This window comes from Petromyzon marinus, chromosome 24, assembly GCF_048934315.1.
Source record: "Petromyzon marinus isolate PM22_M1 ecotype Great Lakes invasive population chromosome 24, UKy_Petmar_22M1.pri1.0, whole genome shotgun sequence".
NCBI classification, from domain to species: Eukaryota; Metazoa; Chordata; class Hyperoartia; order Petromyzontiformes; family Petromyzontidae; genus Petromyzon; species Petromyzon marinus.
The window spans coordinates 2,612,284-2,631,091 of NC_133690.1; the positions used below are offsets into that span (position 1 = coordinate 2,612,284).

An 18,808-nucleotide genomic window follows, 5' to 3' on the forward strand; every position below is an offset into this window, starting at 1 on the left:
TCTTCTAAATTGCAAAATTCTTGCTTTTTTATAGCAAGTATTTATCTGGATTATTTATTTATCAATTCATTTCATAATGAGGATAAATGAAACAGTAGAACAAAAATACGAATGGAACCTATGGTACAATGTAATTGCGATGCTTTCATGTAATCTTGTGACATTGCATGTTGGGAACTGAGTCACTGCTGGTATCTGTGGACTCTTTTCTCACAATCAAAGTCAAATAAATACCTGGCTGAAATGGGCATTGGGGCATTGGTGCTCATCTCCTCTTTATAAGCCCTGAGCCAGTTGTGGAAATTCAACATTCCTATGGTAGAGGTGAGTCTATCCAAACGACAACCACTGTTGACTTCCCCACATAGTGGTACGGAACTAAGTTTAAACATACCAGAGGGACAATGGGCTGAGTCGACCCCCAACCAGGGTTTGAACTCACGACATTTTGATTGCAAGCTGCTCGCCCTACAAGCTGAGTCAGCTCATCTCACAATAAAATCACATGGGAATGTTAATTACAATTTTGTGATTGGAATATAATTCATAGAAAACAACTCCACAATAGAGGTTTTTTGGGTTAGGTCGCTTAAATATAAATGTATTGTTAAAACCGCAACCACCGACACAGCCGGTTAGTAAGGTTTGTCACGTAAACAAAACATGCCAATTTGTTAGTAGTTTAGCACATCGGTGTGGTGGAGATTACAGTAAACCCAGAGCATTTACAATTCAAGTGTGATTTTTCGCCGGCAATTACAACCAGACTCATCGGGCGACAGCCAGAATAAAAATAAAAAGCCAGAAAATAACTGTTAAACGATATTTGTAACATGTGATATTTTTAGTTTCATTGTGCATGCAGCACAGTGCCACTCTAGTAGCTAAATGTGTCTGATTGTCGTGTAGCGAGTGAATAAAGTGAAAGACGTGGTGCCACAAATTGGTTTGTCAATATTGGCCCACGGGCAAGCACACGGTGCCACTAGAAACGCCACACTCACCACAGATTCAATCTGGGATAAGGCGAGCGCAAAGTTCCATAACAATGCCCCTTCAAGCTTTGCCATTTTGACCACGGCACCGTAAAGATTCTTAACATGATCTAAAAAACACAAAATAATGCATGTGATTCATTGTTAATACCTGGGGTTCAGAGCCCAGACTCAGGTAACATTTGGATTCTTTAGGTTTACTGTCAGTGCTTGAGGCTCATAGAGCCAGACTATTATAATCCTTAGTATTCGTACGGGTGTCAATTCGTGAACCCCATACGCTCCAATGCAATGATGTTTGGTATTATACTTATATAGTGTCCCACAAGCGTATTAATACAACAAATACTCAGGCCAAATATTAGTAAATGGACTAAACATCAAAATTCAGGATCCTACGGAATGATAGCCTTGAGATTCAGTATTTCACGGATAAATAAAGCACTTTTGATTTAAAGCTTTCGTGACTGCAGGGATTAATATTCTTGGTTCTTTCGGTAAAGTCACGTAGAAGGGAGACAATAAAAAATAAAATTAGAAAAAATTAAATTATCACGACGTTTCGACTGCAACACGAGCAATTATCATCAGGTGTGAAAACCACAGCAAGAAAATTTGAAAAAAGTGGCGGGTTTTTTTAACGTTAGCACCACGGAGAGCGATTTGACAGTTATTCAGATGGACGAGTCCATCTATGTTCGGAAAAGAGGAGGGGGGAGACGAAAATAATGGATGCGGTCTGAAAGCCACCGTAAGCGTGAAGAATCAATTAAGACCCGAAATGATTTATAAAATCCTTCCAATGATTGCTAAGCCAGAATCCATCTTCTCGGTGGAAATTGTCTCTGTGTTTGTATATGTGGATAGCCTCATGAACGAATCTCTCATGGTAGCCAGATGGCTTGCAAAGAACCTCTGTCTTGGAGAAGTCAATGTCATGTGAGCCTACTGAATTATAACAGTGATCTGCCACGGCCGAGGTGTTGGTCTTACCGTCTTTTAGGTCTGCTTTGTGTTCACGAATGCGGTCCAAGATATGTCGTTTGGTTTCTCCAATGTAACTACTACCACAGAGGCAACTTAGTTTGTAGACGCCAGGGTACTGTATGTCCGGAATTACATCTTTTACAGACGGAACCAGATCATGGATTTTATGTAATGTGTTGAATCGGACCTGGATCTTGTGTTTATTCAAGATTTTGGAGATCTTTTTTGTGATCCCCGCAATGTAGGGTAAACTGATGGTTTTGAATGGCTCCTCAAGAGGGTCCTTCTTCATGGTTGGAGTGATAGCTTTGCGGATTGTGTAGTCGGAGTAACTATTAGCCTTAAGAGCTTGGTGTACGTGCTTGAGTTCACTGGCTATGTGTTCCTGGTCGGATATGCATTTGGCTCTATGGTGCAGAGTCTTGATGAGGGAATTCTTCTGGGATGGATGGTGGTGGGAATCTGGTTTCAGGTAAACATCCGTATGGGTAGCTTTCCTGTAGACAGAGTGGCTCATTGAACCATCAGGTCTCTTTTTAATTAGGACATCCAAAAAAGGTATCTTGCCATCTATTTCGACTTCCATGGTAAATCTGATGGCTGGGTGTATGGAATTGATGTGGTCGAGGAATTGGTCTAGAGCAGGCTGGCCATGTGGCCAGATGACAAAAGTGTCATCCATGTACCTTTTCAATAAGGTTGGGCGCAGAGTGGCAGTCTGGATGGCGTCAGTCTCAAATTTCTCCGTGAAAATGTTGGCGACAACCGGAGATAGGGGGGAGCCCATTGGGGTACCCTCAGTTTGTTTGTAAAAAGTTCCATTCCAAGTGAAGTATGTATTGGTTAAGCAGTGTCTCACCAGGGGGAGTACCTCAGTGTTTATGTCCTTGATGAACCAAGTCTTCAATGATTGCGATGGTGTCAGGTACAGGAAACTTTGGTGAATAAGGAAACTACATCAAAACTAACAAGCAGGTCGTCTGGGGACAGGGAAATACCCGTGATTGTCGATACCAGGTGAGTAGAATTTTGTACCGCAGAGGTGGTTTTTCCAGTGAAAGGCCGCAGGATTTCAGACAGAAAACGAGCCAGTTTGTAGGTGGGGGAGTTGATAGTAGAGACGATGGGACGAAGGGGTGTATCTACTTTACGTATTTTTGGTAAGCCATATAATCTTGGTGGCCTGGCAGCAGAAGGTTTCAATGAGAACTGTTTGGTTTGATCAATTAATGCGGTTGAATCAGAAATTATTTTGTTGGTTTGTATGACGAGGCTGTTGGTGGGATCTCTTTTTATTTTTGTATAGCTGCCATCGTTGAATAATTCTTGAATTTTGTTGTTATATTCTATTTTATCCATGATGACAGTGGCATTGCCCTTGATGGCTGAGAGGATGACAATGCCATCCCTCTTTTTTAATTTATACAATTCAAAACGCTCATTTTTGCTGAGGTTGCTAGCTGGCATCTTAGCGTTTTTGAGGGATGCAGCGTTTTAGCTAAAGGGCTAAAGTTCAGTTTTCCTGCTTGTAAATACATATATTGTATTATGATGCAACGCTTAAAATACATATTAAATTCAGGTTTACTTTAATAGTTCAAACAACATTATGCAGCACGTAAAAAATCATGAATCTTGAACAGGAGTTTTGTTTCGATAAATTAACACACCAGCTGATGATTGATTTCCAAATGTGTTGTTCACTGAGAATCATCCTGCAGTGCATTGCAGCCGGGTATTTGATGATTTCAATGGGTTGAATTTATTGGTAGGGCATAGAAGACCATGGGGGGAGGTGGAGCATGGAAAGAGTGGGGGTGGGGTGGGTTGAAGGATTTTATGCAGTCAATAATATTTATAATGAGGAGTCATGTATTGTGTTTTGAGTTTTTTTTCTCTCCCCACTTTGTACTTTTCATGAGTGGGGCCCTGCCCCACCGGCCTCTAATGCACCTCCGATTAGCACGGTTGGCTACGTACGGTGCGAAAGAAGTTCCACACACGTACAGTACATAGTGCCGAGCCGCCACTGATTTGGGCTTTGAGCCAGCACCATACCTGCCCTGAGCTCTCGCTGCCAAACCTCTGTGCGTGCACCGCTGTCATCTGGCGCTATGAGCCACTGGCTGCTGATACGTGCGACGCGTGCACTTGATGACAAGTTGAGAGTGCTGTAGCCTCTTTGTGGGATCGCGAGCGGCACAAGGACAGGGCACTAGTGTATCAGGAATGCAGCCGGTGCTCGTGCCTTCACTGGCTTCCGAATTCCTGCATCATCCTCCCCGTTTTAAACCTGTACCATCCATTGTTACAACATTGTGCATGACACGTTTTGGGGTGAATTGTATTAAACATTAGGCGTTTGAGATAGAATTCCAGTCTAATCGTGCACTTTGGAGCTAAGGGTTGACAATGCCAATGTGATAGAATTTAGTGTATGTTGAACTTTTTTTACACTGTACGTAGCCAACCATGCTAATAGGAGGTGCAGCGCACGGTGAAAATCACATCACACAAATCAAACACTAATTGTCCATGCAGCGTTGGTGGCTAAGCAGAGGGAAAATACACATCGCACTGGTTTCTGCGAAAAAAAAAACATTTTAAATGGTTACTATAAACGAATCCAACATCTTGGCTGTGTCCGTCCTTGAAGTGAAAATCTTGAAATGTGGCTCGTTCACAGCGAGTCCCCCTGCCGCCTTAGCCATGTGCTTTGTGCCAATTTCCAGGACAAGTTCTTTGGCGTGTACTTCATCTCGTCACGGGAGTTTCTGGCCAACGCCTACGTGCTCGCGGTGCTGCTCTTCCTGGCTCTCATCCTGCAGCGCACATTCCTGCAGGCCTCCTATTACGTTGCCATCGAGACTGGCATCAATCTGCGTGGAGCCATACAGGTCAGAGAGAGACACTTGAAGACTCGCCTGCACGGGGTTGCACGACGCGGCACGGAGTGGCACGGAGTGGCACAGGGCGGCCGGCGTCACTCCTCAGTAACCCCATGTAGGGTCTGGATATAGGAGAGCACCGTAGAGTTCATCTAGAACACCCAAAACTGTAAAAGGGTGCGGAGGTAGGAGGATGGGCTCCGGGGTTTTCTCTACGCTCAGAGTACCCTCGACCCTAGAGGGTGGTTGGGTTAGTTAAATGAACCTGGTACACCTTAACCTGCTCCTGTTTAAGGAGGAAAGCACACCCACAAGGCACCCCACCCCGCCATGCTGATGTTACCCGTGTTGGTATGTGCTCTCTGATGTGAACACTGATGTTGGTTCAATCATAATAAAAAAGTGCTGATCAGCCCTCAGTGTCCAAATTACTCAGGTTACTGAGCAATCAAGACATTAGTGCTGCCCTGTAGGAATGTAACAGTGGTCATTACCATGACAAGCACCATTGCCCTGGTGGTGAGGTGTCCGCCACTGGCGTAGAATGACAAATAGTGATGGTCAATGGCCCTGCTGATTGTCTGAGCAGTGAGACACTTTGGGCTCAAGATCCATTCGAGCAACAGACCTCTCACACTAAAAAACATATCGACATAATGTACCCACAATAGTATTCTGTACACCCACACAGCGCTGTTTGTATAAGGCATGTCTGTTTTTGTAACATGCTGATATGTTGGTAGCCTTCAGTGCGTGCGTGTTTGTGTCCTCCTTCAGACGACGATCTACAACAAAATCCTAAGGCTGTCCACATCCAACATGTCCATGGGGGAGATGACCATCGGGCAGATCTGCAACCTCGTGGCCATTGACACCAACCAGCTCATGTGGTTCATGTTCCTGTGCCCCAACCTCTGGGCCATGCCAGTCCAGGTAGGTTCTTCCACTGGGATTGCCGTGCAACGGGGTCCACGCGGTGTGACGATGCGGTTACTGCAATGGGTGCGCTGTGGCCCAGGGCTTCCCATGGACCTGTGAGCTTTTTTTGGGGTCCTCAGAGGTGTGCTTATGGCTTGAGAGGTAGAAGTTTCTGTTCCATAAGCCATCACGGCTAATTTGTTGCTTTTCGTTGTCAAATGTAGTTTTCCAAAATTGCTCCATCCTGCTCTCGATTAGCCTCTTCAGGATTTTTAACCCAATCTGCCTTCAGCAACTGTCCTAGGAATACATATTCTGTTGCATTTACCGGTTGGGTACCTACAACAATTAATTAAAAGTTTGTTATACTTTTGTTTTGCTCATATTTACCTTGGGCCCAACTAGGGCACCTATCTTTGTCGAGTTTTTCAGTCATTTCCAGTAGCTCATGTCCATGAGCCACCTTATTCTGAGACGTATAGATATTATCTCAATGGCTGTATAAAGATGTTACATAAACTCAAATGTAAAAAACTTGAAACACGTGCCATTAATAGCTATGCTGAAAGGTAAATATGCACTAATTTTATTTTGTCAGGAATATGGAGATCTGAAATTTCTGTGCTGCTGTTTCTATCTCTAGACGATAATCATTTGCTTCCTTATGTCCTTCGCGGCTCACTACTGCTGATATAATACTGGTAGGAAACGTAGTGGACTGGAAGCCCAACCAGGATTAATTCACAGGAGGCAGGGGATTAATTGTGTATGTCTGTGGATGTCTGTCCACGTGTATCCGGACACCCGGATATATAACAAATGCGCTCCTAGTGGGTATTACTGGTAGGAAACGTAGTGGACTGGAAGCCCAACCGGGATTATCACAAGAGGCAGGGGATTAATTGTGTATGTCTGTGGATGTCTGTCTACGTGTATCAGGACACCCGGATATATAACAAATGCGCTCCTAGTGGGCATTACTGGTAGGAAACGTAGTGGACTGGAAGCCCAACCGGGATTAATTCACAGGAGGCAGGGGATTAATTGTGTATGTCTGTGGATGTCTGTCCACGTGTATCCGGACACCCGGATAAAATGGGAGGGGAGGGGCTGGGTGGGGAGGGGAGGGTGGGGAGGGGCTGGGGAGGGTGGGGAGGGTGGGGAGGGGCTGGGTAGGGAGGGTGGGGAGGGTGGGGCTGGGTGGGGGGTGAGGCTGGGTGGGTGGTGGGAGGGGTGGGGCTGGGTGAGGAGGGGCTGGTCACCCCGTGGTGCCCTTATAAAACTCAACGTTTAACCTACTCACGCCGGCTTGTGCCCGCCCTCACAGTTGCGCATATTTGCGGAATACACCACGTGGTGCCGCCGTTGACCCTGGCCATTGACCGAGCAACCCAACGTTCCTACCAGCTCCCTCCGCAGGAATGTGTTTATTCAGGCCGATTTCACCAACCAAACCCTGTGCCTCAGGTTACTGAGTAATCAACATCGGCTACTTGGCCGATCCGGGACGGGGGATGGGAAATTACCTTACAAAGGATAAATAAGGAGGAAATATATACGGTATGTCCCTCCACGTAATATTATATTTTAACAAAGGACAGAAGAGTCCACAAAGAAGTAGGAACAATTAAATTTGCATTGATAAACAGGGGACAAACACAAATTGGGTGTATCGTTTTAACTGTCAAGAAATGTTGAGTGGACCTGTTCAAGACTTGGGCAGGACACATTTGAGACATTCTGGTCCTGCTGCGTGTCGCTAGTGTCGCGGTTAACACACTGCGCTACGAACCCCGGCAACCCAAGTTCGATTGCCGCTCACGGCCAACATCAGTGACGATAATATGAACCGGTTCTGGGACTGCTATAGGTCGACTCAGCCTCAAATGAGTGCATGGTGTGGTGTCTGAACATCGCCGACTGGGGAGACAAAGACAGCCGGGCGTGGTGTGGGCCACCAACCCCCTTGTGTGCCGTTCCGGCCAACATAGGCGTTCGCTCACAGAACTTGCCCCGAAAGTTTGTTAAGGCTACGCGGGGGATCTTTGTCTTTTGTCGCGCAGATAGTGATGGGGGTCATCCTCCTGTACAACCAGCTGGGCGTGAGCGCGCTCATTGGGGCCACGGTGATCGCGCTGCTCGCCCCCGCGCAGTACTACATCGCCACCAAGCTGGCCGACGTACAGAAGTGCACGCTGGTGAGGAGTGCGCACCACCACACCTCACCGAGCTTGCCCTCACCTGGTGGCCCAACGACTACACCTGACTTGACGCTCAGCGAGAGCGACACCGCTTCGTCATGTCATCATTGGGCGGTGGACATTTCTTTATTTCAGTGATTGATCTGCTTTAACGCGTAGGCTTTCGCGGGCAATGTTATTCATAGTGAAGTTGTTTTTTTTGTTTTGGTACTCAAATCTTAAACGTTGTGGGTTTACTCTCCAACACACAAGCGGTGTGCTGAAACAGTAACTAATTGGCACGTTTTGTTCACGTGCAAACCTTACTAATTGGCTGTGTCGGGTGGTGGTGGGTTATGAACGCATTTATATTTATGCAATTTAACCAAGAACCAAAAACCTTTATAATAATTAATTTGATGTTTTGTGGCTGTGATAGGTAATGGGCAGGAGGGGGCAATGCAGAAAATGTACCATTGTTGTACTGTACTGTGCAACCATATCAATGCTGCTTTCCTTCACTAACCCCCACTTACCGACATGCGGCATGGTAAAATAACTTTCATTCCACGCAGGGCCATACACGTACATTTGATGATGTTGAGACGAGCATTCGTTTATTGGTCGTTAATATTTTAGCTCAAAATTTTCACACACGCAGCACGCATTAGATGTAAAGACAAACCAGTAATCGTGAAAATGCTTTCTGATGTGCCTGATGATGAAGTGAATATAACGTAATGTCTTCCTTGTACAATGTCGTGGCAATGGCAAACAAAAGCCACGTGTTTACATTATGAGACCTCCTTTGCCAGAAACAAGATATAGGAATAGGTTTTACCCTTTTAACTGGCACAAAAACTGACACCTTTATTCAAGGCATCATGTTTGCAATCACCACAACACAAGCAGTCAAAATGCAAACAAAAAAGACAACTTTGATAATAATATGCACTGTCCTTGAATTTGATTGGTCCACACCCGAGACAGCTTTTCTTAGAGCCTAGTCTCCATTGGTGTTGGACCAGAAGACGCCAAAAGGCGTACAACTCAAAAACAGCACACTATCAGAGTATTGAGGGCTCGGGGTGAGCATTTACATTATGAGACTTCCTTTGCCAGAAACAAGATATAGGAATAGGTTTTACCCTTTTAACTGGCACAAAAACTGACACCTTTATTCAAGGCATCATGTTTGCAATAACCACAACACAAGCAGTCAAAATGCAAACAAAAAAGACAACTCTGATAATAATATGCACTGTCCTTGAATTTGATTGGTCCACACCCGAGACAGCTTTTCTTAGAGCCTAGTCTCCATTGGTGTTGGACCAGAAGACGCCAAAAGGCGTACAACTCAAGGACAGTGCATATTATTATCAGAGTTGTCTTTTTTGTTTGCATTTTGACTGCTTGTGTTGTGGTTATTGCAAACATGATGCCTTGAATAAAGGTGTCAGTTTTTGTGCCAGTTAAAAAGGTAAAACCTATTCCTAAAAGCCACGTGTGTGTACATCTCATACAAAAACATATTCCACTTGTGCGGCACACGTTTTTGCAACGTGTTTTGTGGGCTGTACCGCGTGCTGTTTTGCATGATGTCCTACATCACATGCCACTTGCTAGGAGCTTCTTCGGGAGCCGCACATGCATTAGAACGCTGTGACACATCGCACCCTGGTCTCAATCTGAAGTCAATGCCAAGCAGAAATCACTCGGAGAGGTTTTCCACATCTAATCCAACCAAATAAAAACTGCTTGGGCTTTACATGAAATTATCCATGGTGCTCTCAGTCGCGACGTCTCTAAACGTAAATCCGATATAACGATAGCGTCCTACTGCCTACGCGGTGACCCAACTCTAGAGTCTTCCCAGGCTGTTCATCGGTGTGGCTGAGATACACCTGCCCCCTTGAGAAGCACAGACAGCTAAATGCTTTCTGACATTAACAGCTAAATGGCATCTGTCGGCATTCAAAGACACAGTGCGTCATCGTCATGCAGTGCAGTCATTAAACGAATTAAATGCAGTTTCCTGTGAATTTACTTAAACTTTTTTTCGCAAACGAAACCACGTTCACTCTTTCGCTTAAGCGGCGACGGTGTTTTTCTTGTGATCGTTTTCAGGAAGGGTCGAATGACCGCTACTGATGTTGTCTGAAACTTAAATAGCCACTGCATCAAGTAAATGTCTTTAATTGCTCCACTTATCCCATTATTCCATGAATCAATGGCTTTAACTTCCTTGTTTGAGACTGAATTCACATTACGCATGCTGAAATGTGTACTCATGTTTCTTGTTACCTTTCCCTCCCGGTAATAAGCGTGCTCTTCACGTTAGAGCTATGTTGCGTCACATATATACTTATCTTTTACCGGTTGCCCATTTGTATGGGCCAGCCAGTCCTTAATTACTATCGCCTTGGGTAGGAATGACGTCCCTCAAGACATTCCTCTTTAAAAAGCAACATGTTTTTTTTTTCCCAACATGCATCAGTTGTTCTCGACCTGCTCGGTATGTCAGCTCCCCCAATCAGAACCACAGAGAGGTCACATATCCACGCCTCTAGTCAACGCGGAGTTAGAAAGGCATTTGTTTCATGTTGTGTATTTGTGTGGTTTGTAAGGCATTATGGTGTGCTTGATGTTCCCTGCACAACATTCAAAATTTCTCCTGCATGGTATCCACGCCACAGCCTCTCGCCCCTCCCCTGAAAGGCTGGGGAAGGCAGGGGGGGTGGGGGAGATGTACCCCATAGGTTGAGAACTACTGCAATATTTGGATTGCATTTCATTGAAATAAAACTTTTTAGGAACAAAAGTTTCACACCACCTACTTCTCACAGCTGAAATCATCACCAATGTGAACAATCAGCTTCCTGCAATCCCCGATTGCACTCGGGTTCTTTTTAACGGACCTTACAGTTGACTGCTAGTACATACAGAATGAAGTAAAGATGCACAGTAGCAATGTCAGAGCGGGATTACTGCGAGACGTGAAGACTAAGCGGGCAGCCGAGAGGGCTTGCTTAATCTTTGCAGACCGTTTCAAACGTAACAACATTCTGCACGCACCTCCCCGGTGTCGGTGGTCCGGCACTACGTAGACTCGCAAACACTGGAGCCTGGCGGGTCAGGAATAGGGAATCAATATACATTTAGTAACTCGTGAATATAGGAAACTCGCGAATCCAGAACTCACACATAGCGAGGGTTTACTGTGCACACACCTTTAACATTTGGTTGACGTAGACCCATCATTACCACGTGATGACTTTGCGCGCTGTGAATATCCGGGTAATTTTCCTCAACTGACATTGGATGTGGCGTGGACAGGAGTACTCCAACGAGCGCCTCATGAAGACAAGTGAAATGCTCAAGGGCATCAAGCTGCTAAAGCTGTATGCCTGGGAAAACATCTTCTGCTCCAGCGTGGAGACCCTGAGGGAGAAGGAACTCAAGAGCCTCAAGACCTTTGCCATCTACACGTCCCTCTCCAGTGAGTTCCAATTCTCCCCTCGTTCCCCCTCTCGGAGGGGGCACACACGAAACAGGGTGGTCCGGATGTCTCGTGACCCCCATTTCATTCTCTAGAAATTTATATAGTTTTCAAAAGTAAGGTATATTTAAAGCAGAAATAAATATTAAAAGAAAAAAAATAGGGGTAAATTATATTATTGGTTCTTTCGGTAAAGTCACGTAGAAGGGAAACAATAAAATAATAAAAATATAAAACAATAAAAATTATCACGACGTTTTGACTGAAACACAAGCAATCATCATCAGGTGTGAAAACCACAGCAAGAACATTTGAAAAAGTGGAGGGTTTTTTTTTTACGTTAGCACCACGGAGAGCGATTTGGCAGTTATTCAGATGGACGAGTCCATCTATGTTCGGAAAAGAGGAGGGGGGAGACGAAAATAATGGATGCGTTCTGAAAGCCACCGTAAGCGTGAACAATCAATTAAGACCTGAAATGGTTTATCAAATCCTTCCAATGATTGCAAAGCCAGAATCCATCTTCTTGGTTGAAATTGTCTCTGTGTTTGTATATGTGGATAGCCTCATGAACGAATCTCTCATGGTAGCCAGATGGCTTGCCGCGAACCTCTGTCTTGGAGAAGTCAATGTCATGTGAGCCTACTGAATTATAACAGTGATCTGCCACGGCCGAGGTGTTGGTCCTACCGTGTTTTAGGTCTGCTTTGTGTTCACAGATGCGGTCCGAGATATGTCGTTTGGTTTCTCCAATGTAACTACTACCACAGAGGCAACTTAGTTTGTAGACGCCAGGCTATCCACATATTATTTAGGTCTCCCCCCTCCTCTTTTCCGAACATAGATGGACTCGTCCATCTGAATAACTGCCAAATCGCTCTCAGTGGTGCTAACGTTAAAAAAAAACCGCCACTTTTTTAAAAAATTTTCTTGCTGTGGTTTTCACACCTGATGATGATTGCTTGTGTTGCAGTCGAAAGTCGTGATAATTTTATTGTTTATATTTTTATTATTTTATTGTTTCCCTTCTACGTGACTTTACAGAAAGAACCAAGAATATGAATCCCTGCAGTCACGAAAGCTTTAAATCAGGGGTCAATTAATTGGGGGTTACAACACATCTGGACCACCCTGTTCAGTGAACCTCTTTCCTTCTCGAGCACCACTCTCTTCTTCTCCACCAATTCTCTCTCCAGTCCTCCCTTCCTGCACAGAGCCAGTGTGGTGCAAGTGGCCTGATGATTATTCCTTCCGCACTCATGAACCAAGCTACGTTAACTTTATCATGAACAATGTTAATTAAAATGGCACTGTTGTAAAGTTGTATTTATTAATAAACACCTCAAATGTGTTTATTTACGTTACAACAACAACACTGGGTCACGAATCGGCCCGCACCGACAGTGCTGCCCTACCCTCGCTCCCATGTTGTCAACCTCACATTAGTTTGCATACTGCAAAATAGTGTTATCGAACCAATAATTCCTATTTTAGCTTTAACAATTCTAGATTTGTTGTTATTGAAGCTAAACGTGTGATTTGTATTATCTTACGATTAAGGTTGAATGGTTATAGATTAGAATTCAAATATTGGAGTGAGGCATGCACGCATCCTCACCTCTAAGTGCCCCACGTGGCTCTGAGCTGCGGTGGTCCACTTTACGTTATTAACCAGGTAAAGTTTTAAATGACTGTGATGTTTCCATCCTATCAGCCTATGTCAGCCGTTATTTCCGACTCTCTGTGTGTCTTTCTCTCTCTCTCTCTGCGCATCTCTCTCCGATCTCTACTCCAGTGACCCAGGTGCTGCCACGGGGTCCACTTTCTGCCCCGCCTCCTCCCCCCCCCCCTTCTCTCTCTACCCCCTCGTGCCACGGCAGATCTCTCGCCTACTTCAGCAGTTTTTTTTTGCTGTGGTTGTCCCACCTGATGACGATTGCTTGTGTTGCGATCGAAACATCGTGATCTATTATTTTTCTACCTACGTGACTTTACCGAAAGAACCAAAGAATATAGTTTATATTAACATTTTATTACGAGCATAAACACACCTGTTACACTGGCTTACATTCATCAGCAACTCACTCAGTGCCTTATATCATATCTCAACCACTCCATCGCCCTGCTGTGGTGCTGGAGTCTAACCAGGGAGACTGCCCAGCGGCAGCTCTCTCGGTGTCATGACTCAAGTTGAATGCTCTACCATCCTGCAAATGTGGATTAGTCTGCTAGTAGGGGATGGTGATATTGGACTGGTTTGGGGCAGCTTGGGACTGACCAAGAGCTAGCAGGCGCCACAGATCTCATGAATAGGGCCACGTTTGTCACAAGAGACGTGAAAACAACTGTGATCCTCATCCTCTCACACTGCCATTGACCTTGATGCATGCTTACCAAATCACTTAAGCATGCACCCACAGTAATGGACAATGTCCTTGAGAAATAACAAACAATAAGCCGATGGCATATATAGCATGGATTTTTTTTTGTATTATCAAGAAATGCATATGTCGTGTAAATTGTTTACAATAACAATCATGCAATGTTTCTGAATTTGTTTGAAAATATCTGTTGCATTCTATCACTCAGCTGTACTGGTCTGAGACGTTCTCAAAATATCCCCTCTGTGTGTGTGCAGTTTTCATGAATGCTGGAATTCCAATTGCAGCCGTCCTTGCCGTGAGTATCACCCACACACATGTTCCTTCCTGCGCATCATGAAACCATTGTGACGTGTGTATGTTGGACTTATTATGCATCGTACATCGCCCACCGTGCTAATCGGAGGTGCGCGGAAGGACAACAATCTGAACACAAAAAGCAGTTTTAAAGGAATTTTTGTGACAGTGCCCAAGTGAAGGCACACAACTCCATTTGTTTTCCATTTCATTCACTCATTGCTCAAGGAGAACATTTTGCTTGGCTTTGGATGAAAGAATGATTGGAGTTCATCACAAACTTCGATCTTTCAGAGCAAAATAGCTCCAGCTGACACCAACATGTTTCTCCTTCTGTGTTGTTGACACTGTAACAGGGATATTTCACTGATAACTGTGTAACGTCGCGCACGTGTGTGTGTGTAGGGAGCGGTGGTGCAGTGGTTAGCATGCTGTGCTTAGAACTCGATGACCCGAGTTTGATTCCTTCTCACGGGCAATATCAGTGACAATTATCTGTCCTGGGCCTTCCCTAGGTCAACTCATCTGTAAATGAGTACCTGGTTACGGTGTGTAAACATGACCACTGGGGAGAGAAAGACGGCCGGGCGTGGTGCTTGCCACGCACCCCCTCGTGTACCATTGCCGGCCTTCATAGGTGATTTTACTCGCTAACAGCGATTGCCCCAAGAGTCTGTTGAGGCTATAAGGAGGCTCTCTGTCTTTGTTTTTTTGTGTAGACGTTTGTGGCTCACGCCCACATTGAGGAGGCCGAGCTGACCCCGTCGGTGGCGTTCGCATCTCTGTCGCTGTTCCACATCTTGGTGACGCCGCTCTTCCTCCTGTCCACCGTGGTGCGCTTCACGGTCAAGGCTCTCGTCAGGTAGGGCCCGGGTTCTCTGCAAGCCATCTGGCTACCATGAGAGATTTGTTCATGAGGCTATCCACATATACAAACACAGAGACAATTTCAACCGAGAAGATGGATTCTGGCTGAGCAATCATTGGAAGGATTTGATAAACCATTTCGGGTCTTAATTGATTGTTCACGCTTACAGTGGCTTTCAGACAGCATACATTAATTTTTCGTCTCCCCCCTCCTCTTTTCAGAACATAGATGGACTAGTCCTTCTAAATAAACTGTCAAATCGCTCTCCGTGGTGCTAACGTTAAGAAAAAAACGCCACTTTTTCCTAATTTTCTTGCTGTGGTTTTCACACCTGATGACGATTGCTTGTGTTGTAGTCGAAACGTCGTGAGAATTTATTGTTTTATATTTTTATTATTTTATTGTTTCCCCTTCTACGTGACTTTACCGAAAGAACCAAGAATATGAATCCCTGCGGTCACGAAAGCTTTAAATCAAAATTATCATTTAATTTACGGAGAAAAGATGCTGCCACGGTGTAACGTTTAGCACACCGGACTTGCAATCCAGATGTCGTGCCAGGGCAGTTGAAACAATCAGGACCTTGATAACGTCCCTCGTCATCGCTCGAAGTCATGCCAAGCCCTTTTGGACCCATGCGATTAACTTTCAACAATGCAAGTTCAACCTCGATGAAGTTTGGAGAGCTAAATGGAGTTCAAAATAACTCACAAACAAACACCTTATTCTGAAAGAACCAACGCAGAAGATCCCTGGGAATGATCTTTTACGAACCTCATGGTCGATCCTAAACCGCATCTGCACAAACTACGGCAGATGCGAAAAATTAAAAACTCTCCAGTGTGCGAATGTGGTCATCCAGAACAGACTATACAACATATAACGACACCATGCCCGATCCACAAATACGAAGGAGACATTACAGCGATACACTCCGCTACTCGTGACGCAGTTATCTGGGTTTACCACCTGAATGTTAAATTGTTGTTGTTTCTCTGCATCAACGTCAACCATATGGCAGCAAGAAGTTGAAACACTGGGGCACATTTCTTAAATCCCCTGGCCTCTATTCACCGTGCAGTATAAATGGGTTCATCACAGTCAATTGGCGGGTTGCGTGTGGTCGGGTAAAGTTTGCGAACTACCATCTGGATGGATATCCATTGTAATTTATATCCATACATTAACCCCACCCCCCCCCCCTTGCCGATTGGCTCACAAGTGACAACATCACATTTATCTGCATCCCTCTAAAACTGAAACAGGAGGATTTCTCCACAATTCCGGCTGTTGTCTGATAAGGCTGGTTGTAATTACCGGCGAAACATCATGGCACTCGAATTGTAAATGTTGTTGGTTTGCTCACCAACACACCGGTGTGTTGTACTGGTAACGAATTGGAACGTCTTGTTTACGTGACAAACCTTTCTAATAGGCTGTGTCGGATGGTGGCGGGTTTAACGACATATTTATATTTAACCCAAATCCTATATTATGGGTACCACCTCTTTGAAGATATCTGGCTGCCGTGAAAGAGTGGGCCAAAATTCCGTCTAAAGGAAGCTCTCTAGAGCTCCCTCGAGTGAGGGCTCTTTTGCCAGCAGTGGCGAGAAGAAGATATTGCAGAGCTGCTCTTCAACTTGCCAGGAAAGCCTCATTCAGCAGGGTCCTTAATTGGGATGTTTTAGAGCAGGGTCCGTAATTGGGATGTTTTAGAGCAGGGTCCGTAATTGGGATGTTTTAGAGCAGGGTCCGTAATTGGGATGTTTTATTGATTCCTTTAAAAGCAGTATTTTTTCACGTGAAGAGAAACCTGAGTACTCAGAGAAAACCATGCATACCAGTGGATAACTCTCAAAGCGCTGTACAGATGGGTTTATGAGCCCACTTGCTGTACTGTTACATCATGCCCACCTCACAAACCTAGTGGGTTGTAGAGTTTAGCATTTGTTGAGGTGATCCACAACCCCTTGGGTCCAAATTGCTCAATTCCAGGCATGCTCAACTTTACAACCTTGCTCTTCGGTCAGTTTTTTACTTTTTCTTAATTGACATGGTAATTTTATGCTGTGTGAGCCCTGAGATTCATTCAGGTCACGAATTAGCCTCAGTGACTGGTAATGCAATGAGCAATAGCTACTCCTCTCTCAGTCTCTCGGATGCTCCTGACCACTGCAGGCTCATCTGGCTTGAGTGATGCTTTGCTTACACAGGCTTTGACTCTTTAGATTCCTCTGGCTTCAGGAATTGTACTAGACCAGGTTTTTTTTTCTTTGCTGGAGATTGTAGCCACTTTAGACATCTCTTTACTGGGTGGTGAGACAAAGGCCCTAATGTGTATCTCTATCACACAGGTGTCATCAGCCAATGGGACAGTAGACTTTCTAGAAGTGCCTGTGCGTTTGTCCTGTAATGCAGAACATTAAGAGACTGCATTGGCATGGTGGATTTGATAGGATGAAACTAACTGAAATTTTTAGTATGAACATACATATTGGTTTAAGGCAAGAGTGATAGATATTGGTGTCAGGGTCAGAGGGATGGATTTTAACAAAGCATATAGAAAATAAGTTTCTGGCTGTTGAGTGTAGACGCATGCAGAGAATGATATACATGTCATGAAAGGATATGGTTAGGAAGTATGAAGTTTGGAAAACAATTTGGCAAAAAGTGGCATTGATGCAATCTTATATTCTTGGTTCTTTCGGTTAAAGTCACCAAGAATATGAATCCCTGCAGTCACGAAACGCTTTAAATCAAGATGTAATCTTCGTCTTTCGTACGGTTGATGTAGATGTAGAGCAACAACTACAATTTCACATTCAGGTGGTCAAGCCAGATAACTGTGTCAGGAGCAGCGGCATTTGATCGCCGTGATATTTCCTTCGTATTTGTGGATTGGGAATTGCGTCGTTATATGTTGTATGGTCTGTTCTGGATAACCACAGTCGCACACTTCTGGAGAGTTTTGAATTTTCCATTTGTACATCCGGTATCCGCATCTGCCATGGTTTGTGCAGTGGATGCGATTTAGGGTGGGCTATGAGCTAGATGTACTGAAGAAGAGGAGGATAAGGAAGAGGAGACATTTAAATTTAGTGACACGTTCATTGTGCCTGGCATTGTAAGTCAATCACCGCTCATGTCTGAGATGAATAACGCCTCAATCATGCTCGTTCTGCACCTGACTAAGAACAGCTCCTTGGGCCCCTTTCATGCATTTTCAAATTCTCACTGTGCATATTGCATCAATTCTTCATCTGAACCTTTATGGTACATTCAAGCGGGTTGATGAATTTTTATTATAACAAGAAGAGTAATGCATCTCCAAAAGCAAATTATGACAGTACTGTGGGCCATAAAGTTACATGAAAAGATTTTTGCCAAGCATCGTAATGCTCTAGCACACACGATGAGAACGCAGCTGCTCTACCTAGTGTCTCATAGCGAATGCAGGTCCAGTAAGTGCAGCCGTATTAACCCCCACAGCTCTGTGAAGCCTGCATTTGGTGTTTGAACTGGAATTGAGAACACGCAGGCAAAGTACGGTTATGCATGAAACGACTACGGACGTTCAGAAGATTCTGCTTTTGAAGTGTCGCGTTAAAAATAGCACAATTGCTTGGCATGCCCCGTGGCCTGAAGTGAAATTTTATCTTGCAATGCTGTGAAGCTGGATTGGGAATGGTGTGACGCAGCCACTCGGCAGATAGCAGAGGCCCGAGGAGTTGTGCCGTCGGGTGTCCATCGTGTGACAACTCCACCACGATCGCCACACCTCTTTGTCCCATCACC

The 18,808-nt window shown here is 44.7% G+C and overlaps 1 protein-coding gene across 4 annotated transcripts in view; it reads left to right on the plus strand.

Moving 5' to 3' along the window:
* LOC116945488 (ATP-binding cassette sub-family C member 8) overlaps positions 1–18,808 on the plus strand; it is a 130,580-nt gene that overhangs the window by 28,805 nt on the left and 82,967 nt on the right. For all 4 annotated transcript variants that reach the window (XM_076069296.1, XM_076069298.1, XM_076069297.1 and 1 more), the window contains exons 8-13: positions 4,715–4,879; positions 5,648–5,803; positions 7,852–7,986; positions 11,305–11,467; positions 14,106–14,146; positions 14,865–15,007. In XM_076069296.1, the coding sequence (XP_075925411.1) occupies positions 4,715–4,879; positions 5,648–5,803; positions 7,852–7,986; positions 11,305–11,467; positions 14,106–14,146; positions 14,865–15,007 (803 nt within the window). The remainder of the gene's footprint in view (positions 1–4,714; positions 4,880–5,647; positions 5,804–7,851; positions 7,987–11,304; positions 11,468–14,105; positions 14,147–14,864; positions 15,008–18,808) is intronic.